The sequence below is a fragment of the Sylvia atricapilla genome, chromosome 4 (assembly GCF_009819655.1).
Source record: "Sylvia atricapilla isolate bSylAtr1 chromosome 4, bSylAtr1.pri, whole genome shotgun sequence".
Taxonomy (NCBI): Eukaryota; Metazoa; Chordata; class Aves; order Passeriformes; family Sylviidae; genus Sylvia; species Sylvia atricapilla.
Window position 1 is genome coordinate 20668899 of NC_089143.1, and position 12654 is coordinate 20681552.

The 12654-nt window shown below is 39.3% G+C and overlaps 1 protein-coding gene across 1 annotated transcript; it reads left to right on the forward strand.

Annotated features, from left to right (window-relative positions):
* The first annotated feature begins 1918 nt into the window (after window positions 1–1918).
* On the forward strand, window positions 1919–4345 carry CYTL1 (cytokine like 1). Its single transcript, XM_066316792.1, has 4 exons — window positions 1919–2150; window positions 2259–2303; window positions 3662–3790; window positions 3962–4345. The coding sequence occupies exons 1-4, from the start codon at window positions 2013–2015 to the stop codon at window positions 4043–4045; spliced, it is 396 nt and encodes a 131-aa protein (XP_066172889.1). The 5' UTR covers window positions 1919–2012; the 3' UTR covers window positions 4046–4345.
* Window positions 4346–12654: the final 8309 nt, after the last annotated feature.

Genomic DNA, 12654 nt, shown 5'->3' on the forward strand with positions numbered 1-12654 from the left:
TCTAACTTGATTAAGTGTTTTGGTGAAGTCTGGATCCAGCCTTTGCTTTCCTAAGTCATCCTTGGCAGCAGCTGGGTTGCTGACTTCTAATACTGGGAGACCATTTATGTTGTTCAGAAAACTGCTGCTCTGGCAGAGCAACTGCATGTTAGCAGCTTGCCAGACATGAGTGTGATAGAAGGATAATATTTCACTCCTACCTTGAGCGATTCTTTGCAGCAATGAGATGGTGATTAAGAGTCTGTTTCTTTACCAGCAAGTCTCACAGTCAGTAGGATCCTTTCCTTGGATGTGCACAGGGTAGCTGTGTTTAGATCTATGATCTGGCTGCTTGAGGCCTTCTCAAAAGGCTTCCTTGACTCCCTCTGGCCTCTCAACTGACTTGTCCAGGCAACTCTTCCTAAAAATAAGATCCAGCAGTCCAAGCCTGGTCCTAAAATTCCCACAGCCAGGACTCCCAACTTTTCTTTCCTCTCCAAAGATCTACCACTTTAAAATTCAGGAGCACATGATGTTACTAAACCAACTGTTCTTTATGAAGGCAAAAATGCACATAACAAGACAGTAATATACAGCCCTGCTCTCCTATTTCCCCCCAGATGTTTTCATGGGTTTAACTCAGAGTTCTTTGCAACCTAGAGTACATCTTTTTCTCCAAAGTTTTCCCACCTTATGATGAATCTTCCTGATCTACTGCAATGCCAGGGGACTGCAGTACTTCATCAGCTACTTTATTGATTCAGTTAGTACCTTACTAAAATCTGTATTTAAAAATTTGGAGGTAGCATAACTTTCAAAATAACCAGTTCTTCATTCAAGGGTACCTCCATTTTACAGTATGATTAACATATAAAACAACATATATTCAGCTTCAGGCCTGCATCCCAACATCTGGATTTCTCAGCTTCCTCTGGCATCTAATAAAAGAACAAAGACTCATAAAATCAACCCAGAAAGCAAAATTATTTTTATACTTTTATCACAGCCATAGAGATGTATTCACTTTGCTAAGACTATGAATATGTAAATACATGGATCTCCCCAAGCAGCCATCACAAGCACTATGGTTTTGATTGACAAATTGTGAATAATATAATCATAGAATCACTTGTTTTGGAAGCAACTTTAAAAATATGCTCATTCCAACCACACTGTCATGGAGGACACCTTCCACTAGACCAGGTTGCTTGCTCAGAGCACAATCCTACCCAGCATTGAACACTTGCGCAGATACCCACAAATTCTAGAAGCAACCTGTTTCAGTGCCTCACCAACCTCACAGGAAAGAATTTCTAGTCTAAACCTGCTCTTTTCAGTTTGAAGCCATTCCCCCTTGTCATGCCCTTGTAAGAAGTTCCTCTCTATCTTTCCTGTAGGCTTTCTTCAATTAGTAGAAGGCTGCAATTAGGTTACCCTGAGGTTTTCTCCAGCAGAACAATCCCAATTATGTCAGCCTTTCCTCATAGGAGAAGTGCTCCATCCCTTTAATCAATTTGATAGCCTCCTCTGGACTCACTGCAACAGGTCCATGTCCTTCTTGTGCTGGGGAAGTTTGCATTTTGGAAGGATTTCTCTCTATCTGCAACCTCTGTAGTCCCAGGGCTCAGAGAAGACCCAGATGTGCCAAAGCACAAATGGGATTAGGGCCTAGACACTTTGAGAACCCTGTGCTTTTTCTTACACATATTTCTCTTGTCTGAGATGCTTGCTAGGTTGTTTTCTTTCTGGAATGAAAAGAGCTGGTGGTGTTTGTTTTTGTTCCCCTCATTCCCTCTTTCCCTGCTCCGGGCAGGAAAGCAGCCCTGCCTCATAGGTTGGCAGGAAATTTAAGACGGCAGTAAGCTGCTGCTCGGACCACCCCCAGGCTTTTCTTCCTGTTCATGCAGGAGACTATTTAATTGAGGGCTGATTTGTCCAACTTTCTCCTTGACGCTCAGCAGTACCTAGCTAAGCAGCGGGAGCGATTCTTTCCCTGCCTTCCTCCTGCTCTGGACGAGCTCCCCACAGTGAGGATGCTGCTGCTCCTGTTTGCGCTGCTCTCTGCTGCTCTGCCAGCCAGCGCAGCCCCTCCGACTTGCTACTCGAGGGTGTTGTCTCTGAGCAAGGAAATCACAGAGTCCTTCAAGGAGCTGCAGACCTCCAAAACTGTGGTGAGTCCACCTAAAAAACTGCTCCTGCACAGGCGCTGCGGGTTGCCGATTTTGCCACAGATTTCTCTCAAAACAAAATCTCAAGGAGCCTTTTCCTCTTTCCCGCAGGACTCGTGCGTGGAGACGCTGCCCAGGCTGTACTTGGACATACACGTAAGTTTGCACACTTCTTACTTGCTTTTGTGCAATAAAAGCAGTTAATAAAAAATGAGAATAACTGTAGACATTATACCCTAGAGGAGTGATTTAAAAGGATTTTTAAAAGTTTAATTAACTAGATAGAGTGAAAAAAAAAAAAATCTCAGTTTGAACCTCATTAAAATCCAGATGTGCTTTCTGAGATTTTACTTGATTAAAAATTTTAAAATTAGGAAGTCAATTTTTTGAAGTTGTTGCCATATACACACAATTAATTTACTGTGACAGCCTTTTCAGAAATTAAATAAGTGCAACAAAACTTTGAATAATAGTGTAAAAGAAGAAATGTAGAATCCACTTTCTTCATTTAATAAATCTACTTCATTTTATATCCTGAGTGGCTTTTGTCATGTAGTTTTAATAAAAGGCAATGCAGGAATAACTTGCTGGCTTTTTCTCTTTTAAATAGCTACTTGGTGAATACAGAAAGAAAAAGTGTGCCTAAGGATATGGAAGTATGATACTGAGAAAAAAACCCCAAAATAATAGTTTTCTCTCAGCTAAGAAAAATTAACCTGCACACACAGTTAGTGTCACAGTGTTCTGCAGTGAGATATTTGACATGTTTGCTTCTTTTTCCAGTGTCCAACAGTGTAAATAAAAAATAGAAAATATCAGACAAAGCAAATTTCTGACACATTTTCCATAAGCAACTACACCAAGCCTTGTAAGTCAAGAAGTCTAGATCCCAATTCCAGAGCTGACAGTGTCTCACACCATGGCAATGACCAAGAAATGTGATTCCAGTGCCTCAGTTTCCCTGGTTTTAAAGCAAAAGCTGCGGTATTTATTTACCTGCTCCACAAGGACATTGTGAAATTCACGTTGCCTGTGTTTTATTTTGATAATACAAAGTTTGAGGTAAAAATTACTTTGAAAAAATTAGGGCTGATAGTCACAGTTTCTTCCATTGTACAGGAACAGAGAAATTGAGTCTGTGAGAACTTGATAATCTGTTCATCTGTTAAATCATGTGCTCTCTAAAAAATGAGACAGTGAGCCTATTCTGTAGAATACTTCACCTACTACGGGGACAGATTTGATTGCATTGGTGCTGCTGCCTCCTAAATCCTAAAAGTGAGAAATAAGCTGGCAGACTATGACTGTATATCTACAGCACTTACTTGGACCAAATATCTTTGTTATAAAATATTGATGATTAATTTGCCTGACTAAATGTTGCATAGATTACACGCACATAGGGGTAGGAATTCAAGGTTCTCACCTAGCAGTAACAATTTTGGAAGTGGTGGACGAGAAACATAAATCTGTATTTGTGCAGGGTTACACAGATCTCTTTTCGTGCTTTGCAGAATTACTGTGTGTTGGCAAAACTCCGTGATTTTGTGGCCTACCCTGGATGTGACAGAGTGGTTGAAGTGAATGAGCTGAAGGAAAAAGCCCGGAGCCTGTACACCATCCTGATCTCCTACTGCAGAAGGGTAGGTCAAGGTGCATCAACAGGGACAGACCCCCTGCTTTTAGCCCTGCCTGTCTCCACACTGAGCCCTGACCACCAAAACTGGATCAGGCCCAAGCTTCTCAATGTGCTATTTTCTTCCTTCCTCTTTATAAATCTTAGCCTTTTTTGTTTGTTTGTTTTGTTTCTCCAGGACCTGGTGTTCCTCACTGATGACTGTAATGCTCTGGAAATTCCTATTTCACCTCCCATTGAACACTCCATCACTGAGAGCTAAAAGACAGCTAACCCAAAACTTATACCTGGGAAAGTTTCAAGGAGACCAAAAGTCAAAATATGTATATGCAGTCTATAACATTAACAACTAAGATCTTTTTCAAGCACACTAGCAATATAATCTCAGACCTACCCATTTTTCTCTGCCTTGGCAGGAAATGAATTGCATGCCTTGCATACCTACTGAGCTGCTTGGGAACCTACCATTAGGGAGCAGTTTTCATTTGGCAAGGTACAATATTTCAGCTTAGCCAAATGTATAAAGTATGTTTTGTTTAAACATCAGGAACTAGATTTTTTGATTTTTAGTCTTTTATGAATAATTAGACTCATATATACATTCTCTCTTGACTTGGCTGTTTTTCTTGTATTAGATGGGTGCAGAAGGGACCATATTTGTTTTTCTTAGAATGTTTGATAGAAGGAGACAGTAATGCTGTACTGGCAGATTTCTCTGCCTGTATAGCCCATATATATATCTTAATAGTTTTTCACGTCAGATTTTTGAGAATAGAGGTGAAAGAAACATGTCTCTGTGGAAAACTAAATAAAAACAAACTTCTAATCCAAGATGCTTGTGTTGCAATATGTCTTTCAAGATCAAGCTGAAAGGTGCCATTCTTATAAACTTACTTTTCACAGTCACTTGCAAGTTGTTTTTCCCAGAATAACCTTTGTTTCCATGTGTCTGCATGCTTTGACAACGTGTAAATTTCTGCTAGTAGAATTTTTCTATACTACAAACAATTTCATGAAATTAGTGATTTGTTTTTAATGCTATTTCTGGGTTGTGAAAATGTAAATTCTGAGCCAGAGGCCAAGAATAGAAAGTATCTTCCCCATATTCTTGGAAGTAGCTGCTGTTACCTCAGAGTATCCTTTCCTTCCCCCAGTGCAAGTAATTCTTCTCTCTCCAGAATAGTATTTGTTGGCTGTTCATCTACAGCACTGCTAATCCTTTTGGCTTGGTCAGTGGTCTCACCATGCTTTATTAAAGCCCCATCTTCATAACTGGGTGTTTACATGACAATCACAGCTCCTCTACTTGACATCCTGATGGTACAAATCAAGGTTTGACAACTGTTATGTAAAGAAGCGAATAATAAGATTAATTCACAGCAAAAAGACTCCTGGAGATGGGCAGGAAAGGATTTTTTCTTTCTTATGGAATCACCTTGTTTTGTTGAAACTACTAGTCTGATTTCAGCTAGAGAAAATCTGACTGTCCCTTTGAGTCACAGAATAAGGGTGGGAAAATCTCATCCTAGGAGAGGCACAGGGGGAAGAAATAAATGAGTGCTTTTCTGTCCAATTTTTTCAATTCTAAGTGTACATTGAAGGAATGTGCCTATCAGACTTTTTAATTCCCTCTTGAAGATTTAGTCCTCGTGTGCTAACCCTAGTAATTCTTTACATGAGCCTTTCTGCCTGCAGTTGTTTCACTCAAGGGTCTCTACAAGCATCTGGTAGAGACAGTAGCAACTCAGCAACCTAATCTAGTACTGGGCTGAACTCAAAAATGTGCAATAGCTCAGATAGTCAGGAAAATCATTGCTTAGTTTGTCTTTCAGAATCCTTCTCTCCATGCCAACAGCCTCTGTACACGACCCAACTACAGACATACCAATACCTGGACACCCTAGAGATACCAATCCTATTTTTCTGCATCACCTGGACAAGTCCAAGCCCAACTCCTTCCACAACAGACATATTCTGCAATAAGGGCACCTCTAAGCATGCTGGCAGGTAGCCTGGTTGAAGGAGTGTGTAAACTTTGGCAGATCCTTGGATCAAGGAGAAACACAGGTAGAGTTGAACCATTTGCTGCCAGACTCCGAGTTCAAATTTTTGCTCCCTCTAACCAGGGACTGAAGGAACCTATTGGGGAGTTCCCTGGAGACCCCTCCTAGGGAAGCAAGCAGTGCTGGGATAACATCAAGTTCTATCCACCTCCATACAAGTACCAAAACCACATCAGAGCCTCTGTTTTTCACATCTTTATACAAAGCCAGCCATGGATGAACCCTGCAAGAAAATGTAGTATAGTCACCACAGGACATGGTATGTACAAAGCTAATCCAGGGACTGGGCAGTACACAAGCTTGGAAACTGGCAGCAGAAACTGTTAATTTTTGGCTGTTTTTTCCATCTCTAGATGTCACAGATTTTAAACACTGGCCTTTTGTAAAGCTTGTATTATGACTAGACAAAAAAACTGCAGAGCAAGGTGTGTTTCCTCTCCTGCAGAAGCCCATACCACAGTGCCCAGAACCAGACCTTGGGTAAACATGCAGGTAACTGTGGCACTTCTGCCCCTGCTGCTTTCCTGTTCCAGGGACAAACACTCTCTGAAATTGAGTATTTGATAAGGATTTTCTTATGGATCTTCTCAAAATTCCTCTTTATCTTTATTGAGTCTAATAAGCTTTCCCTAGACATTTTGATGAAACTCATGGTCCTAACTCCAGCTTTCTCCTGTGATACTCCCGTTCCTTCAACCATCTTCCATATATATTTTCTTCTGTTTCAGGCTGATCGCTTCTGTGAAGAAAATGTAACCCAATATATTTAATACAAAATGTCTTGCAAGAAGTCTTTGGAATTGGGAACAGAATAGAAATCATTCTTTTATTTGTACTGTTTTTGTTAGTAACTTTGGCTTTTTCATCACTGACAGGGACACACTCTGCAGTACACTCAGCATGGCTGCTCACCAACAGCTCTGCTCTGCACTGGTGTGTCCTGTTCTGCAGAAGCTGCAAAAAGGAAGTTGGTGCTTTGGGGACTGTACATACTTGAATGGACTTTAAAAGCCTATCCTCATTTGCGGGTGCTGTATATTTTATACCCAGAATCAGGTTTTTCTTGTCGTTGGTGTGCTTTTACAAGTATATTCCCTATGGCTTATGCTGTGACTCTCTCTACATCTCATATGACATTTTTAATGGAAAATGTGCTGAGAGCAAAGCTATGCCCTTTCAGTTCACAGTAACCTCCTGTCATTCAGACTGTCTTAATAAGATTTGTGATAAGATGAAACCTTTTTATGAACAAAGTATTTTTCCAAGTTTTCACAGTCCAAGGACAAAAAAAGCCCACCGATAAAGAGATATAATCCTCTTGTAATTTGACAAGAAAACATCCACCTCTCCCTTTCAGTACAACATTAACTTTATCAACTTTTTAAGTCACCAGGTATATCAGAAGCAGTGGAGCCATTCATGAAACTGAGCATTTATTCCTGAAACACAGCAGTCCAGACTCATTAGGGCTCTGGCCAAGAGGGAGACTGTGGAGCGGTTAAGACGAACATATTTGTTGTAATTTGCCAACTGGCATCTTGCCTAGTTGCTGCAGAATATTACTAAAGGCACATCATTAAGAAACTGCACTTAGTTTGTACAGTGATTAGGGAAGAATTGTGGAAAAACAAAGCATCTGTTCTATTTTCTTGCCTGTTGAAGGTGGTTTGTTGGAAGGAGCAGACAATCCTAGGAACAGGTTTTCTTTTGCAGACTTCTTTGTCTCTGCAAGAAGTCTCACTAAAGACCTGTCCTAGGACTGCTAAACTCTTTCTTATATGGAATCCTAAGGTCTTGGGTACTGTCTTTGCAAAGCTATTTAAAATATCAATGTCCAATTTTGCCAAAAAGTTCATAATCAATTTTACTGAAACCAGCTCCTTTCCCTTCTTTTCTTTTCTTTTCCAGTCAAATGGGCTTTCCGTAAATAGGGACTCTGATCACTTAACTCCTGATACATTGCATTTTGTGAAATCAGGAAGGATGGCAGACTTCAAACAAATAATTAGGTCATTCAGGGTGATGAGGTTCCACTGGATAGAATGTTATTTTCTAGTAATTAAAGTGGTACAAATATTAAGGTATTTATTAAATAAAAAAACCAACAACCCAGCCACAAAAAGCATCAATGCAGCATTGAGGAGGTATCTGATCTTTTAGGCTGTACACTTTGAGCAGATAATTGGTTTGTCCAAACACCAGATTTGGGAATGCCCATTTGCCAATTGTACCATTTCCAATGTTTCTAGTGTTTGTAGGTTGCCTTAATAGGATGTTGACCTAGATTTTCCAAAAATTTGCTACAATGCTAAAGTCTGGTAAATAATGTTACCTTACAAACATTTAACCACTGTACTCGGACCAGTACTTTTTTCCACACTAAAACCTTCTCATTTTTGGAGTATATGGCAGTGCAAGTGAAAACTATAATGGACAAGCTCCAGAAACTTTATTTGTGCAATCTTTTGGGTTCACAATTTTCTTTTGCTGTGGCCAGGAACCCTGTGCCATCCAGAGTAAACAAAGCAGTCTGTAAGTGAGCTCTTGGTATCTAAGTCAAAATTCAGAGACAATGTCCAGAGAAGGGTCATGATCTTATTATCAAGGGATTTTTTATAGTCTAGGTTTCCTCAGCATAAGGTAAATGTATATCCTGAGATAAATAATATAGCAATGACCAGAAAACCTATCAAAATATTTATCTTTCTAATACGAATAACTATATAGATATAGCCTGAAATCTTGTTTCATGTATGCAGATCTGTAAAGAGGATGTTTTCAGATATCTAAGAAGATTTTGAAGCTAAACAGGTGTGGAGGAAAGAAAAATTTCTCCAAAGCTGTTTTGCAATGGATTGAAATATATCGGCATTACTTCATTAATATTCAAATCTTACAGAAGAAAAAGCAAAAAAACATAGAACAAGAAAGAAACTAGAGATCTCCTATTGCATCCCTTAAGCCCAAGGCTAGCCTGGCTGTCACAGGTCGTTTCTGTTAGCAGTTGGCCTGAAAGACTTTATGAAACAGTTGATCTAGAAAGCCACAGAAGTTCAAATCAATCCGTTCCAAACACGCCTTTTGTTACAAAGTTTTACCAGGAACACAATCTACCCTCTCAAAATTTAAACCCTTTGCTTTCAGATTTATTCATCCAGAAATAGGAATTGGATTGTTATTTCTTGTTTTTGCAACAGATGTTAGTTGAAAGACTTTTGTCTCTCCCTGTTCTACAAATCAAATTCCATTAATCTTTTTCTTCATTGATCAGAGGACTAGAAAATACTTCTTGTACTTCTTCTATCTCTATTCACTTGTTTCCCATCTTTTTTGGAGCACAGTGCCTGATGTTAAGTATAGACATCCAACTGAGGCTTTATCAATGCCAAGTAGTGTAGAAAGAAAGGTTTATTGGTACTGCCATGAAAACAGTAGACAAATGAAAAATTATCTCCAAGTATTTGGAGACAATATTTCACTTTTTTATTTAAATTTTAAGATGAATATTAAAAGTTACAATACAAGTCGTCTTCACTGTTCCATAAAAAAAGAAAATGTCTGAAGGAAAACAGACAAACAAAAGCAATGGATAATGAATAAAATGGCTGTTCTTTTTACTATCCTGTTCTAACTAGTAAACACTTGCCCTCCTAATCAGAGTGGCTGCAGCCGAGTGGCTTCTTAGCAATGTTCTCTGCTCCATGCTACCCCCTAGAATACATCCAAAATTTATTTGGAAGAGTGACATCTGCCCCAGGTCAGAACTGTGCCCAGAACTGTTATAACAATTTCCAAGTATAGCCAAACATGCTTCATTACCTGGAATGTTCCTAACACTGAGCAAATAAATAAAAGACTGGTTTTGGTGCACAGTGTTTCAGTTGTTCCCCTGGGAGAAGAGCTCTGTTTTTCAATTTTTTAATGCATTTCATATTTTTTTTTAGTTCAAACAGAAACCCTGAAGTAGTACAGGGAACAGACCCCAGGTCTTCTCAGTCTCCTGATGACTTTCTCACTGGATAAGTACCAGATAAATGAGTTAGACAGGTGTTGCTCCTACTGAGAGAAAAAGGGAAGCAAGAATGTCATTTTTAGCAAACCAAGGTGAGACAGCACACTAATGACTTAGAAAGGAAAAAAATATTATTTGAACACTACAACCTTTTTCGTTTGTTTGTTTTTCACTGTTTGATACAGAGGGATCTTTTTCTGCTGTTGCAGAATTTAAACTATTTTTTTCCACTGTGAGTTCTCTGAGGTCCAAAAGTGCTTGGCTGTTCCTGTCTTCTTATGACAGCTAGACAGTCAGAAGATGTGGGCTTGGAAAGCATATAGTTTATCACAATTTTTTCCTTGATCGGGACACAGAAGCCAAGTCAACAAGAAAAGAAATACTCTCAGGCTGCTCTAAAGCCTCCCTCTTCTAGTGAATAGGTCACTGGCCATACCTCCAGGAATTACTTACTTTTGATGCCCCAAAGCAGAACAGTCTGTCTCTTAGTTTTTGTGAAGAATACTGCTTGCTTTAGTGTCCTCCTCTGAAATTTTAATAATGAGCCAAAATTGATTTTTAAAAAATTTTTTTTTAAAAGACCTGCAAACTCAGTCCTAGACTAAAGTGTGTCATGAGTACCTTTTGTTCAGCCTTTATGCTCACCAGATCGTACAGCCTGGGCCTGACCCACATCCTGCTAGTGCAGTTCAGAGCTGGGGAAGCCATACCTTTCTTCACTGTCTTCTTTTATTCCCTTCAAACACTACTGTCTCATTTGCATGAATATCTGAATGTGTAATGATGAAGTCCAAGGAGTCTGTGTCCTGAGCTTTCCCGAGCTTGTACAGATACTAGGAGAAAGTCTATGGCCAGATTACTTGCAGCATGGGGTACATATGACCTCCCTGCATTAAAGGTGAAAAATGCCATGAAGTGACACAAGAGAAAGAAAGAATGAGCACCAGTGTTTGCAGGAGAAGGACAGCTGGGCAAACTTCCACCGTGGCCACAAAGAGCACACAGAAGGTCAGAGCCACATCTTCCCCTCTCCCACACCCCAACTCAGTGCTCAGCACTTGTGAGAACAAATGGGCTTGTCCAATTGCCCGAGATAAACTTGACATAAACCTTGTCATTTTGCCATGACTTACAGAGTCAAAAATTTTCAGCTGATCCTAAATGGTCATTTAGTCATTGTGGCTGAACAGAGAACAGAAAATTGGGATGGGAATGAAGAAAATCTGGGCAAGAATATCCTGCCTCCTTGTTTTTTTCAAAGAAAGATACTTAAATTTCAATAAAACTGTTTTCCTCAATCAGTGCAAATTCATCAGTCTTGCTCCAGTCTCCTGTAATAGCATTTTATCACTTATGTCCTCATAAAGCAGGCTAATGCAGAAGAGAAATTATGTAAATAAAATAATTTCTAATCATCGCTGTCTTCAAAGGAGGACAACAAAAAATTGCTCTCAAAAATCTATTGATAAGGATAATTATGTTATTAGGCTTTCTCAGTCATCTCTTCATTGGCACAGTAATTGCTTTTAACTTAGAATTTTTTATCAGCATGGCATAAAAATCTGGATGGAGATGTAGACAGGTGAAGAAAAGATCATGAAGTGTTTTATTTATGTTAATAACACCTCATAATACCTTCTGACAACTCAGAAAGAGATTATTAAGTTCAGGCATTAAGGCCTCTAAACAGACAGCTTATTTTGTTATTTAAATGTGGGTTTGAGGATGTGTGTATGAACACTGTAGCACAAACAGCTAGCCTAGAATCAGACAGCAAATTGATGACAGAGACAAAAATAAAACAGATGCCCTCTGAGCTTTCTCCTCCAGCACTCTGAGCAGTGACTCCAGCACATGTCCTCACACAGTCTGGGTGTGGTTCACCACCAGCATTCTACGTGGCAATCAAGTAAATTGCCATTTCATTGTTCTTGGCAAGCTTTTGACCAAAGCTAGGTTTGTGGTCGAAATTTAAAATGTATCCTTATTACATGTGATTACAGAACTGGTTTGAAGAAATATTTCCTCCATCTTAAAACTATTGTCAAGCCAAAGAAAGTTCAGCCTATTCTCTGTAATACTCTCGCTGTGACTTGCATGGGACTCATGATATTGAAAAACAAAGACCTGATGGTCATAGCAAAATGTACTCTACAAATTGCTCTTTGGAAAGAACATAATCCAGAATTCAGCAGCAAACAATAACTTCAGAACAACATGGATTCCTAAAAAAATGTTGAAATCTTGAAGAACAATAACAAACTGTTTAAGCTGGATCACTAAAAGCACAATGATTCATTATTAATGTCTTCAAAAGGCAATCCTGCAGCCACCACCACTGAGACCATATGACGTTAGTGTTTCCGTACACATGGCGTGTTTAGAGTCAGGCATCAAGATCGGCCCCACACGTCTATCTTTTACCTGGGCAATCACATGCAATTTCACACAATGCCACAGTACAGCTGATGAAAGTCAAGAGTCCAGTCAGGATTAGGGTTGACAAATCTAATTTAAAAAAATGAGGGAAAGGAATCAACACATACAAGGGGTGTTAACTATATTATTTTAAGTTAACACTAATGTTATAAATGATTAGAAGCCAATTCAAAACAACAGAATTTATTTAGCAATTTTCCAAAATCCAATTAAAAAACCACATTAAAATTGGACAACATTGATTGAATGCTGGGTGGGCAGAGTGACAGTAACAACGGTACCATCCAACCTCAGACACATACCACTGGGTCTCGGTATACTGTTTTTATACAGTTTATTTGTCCTGAGGCTAAGTCC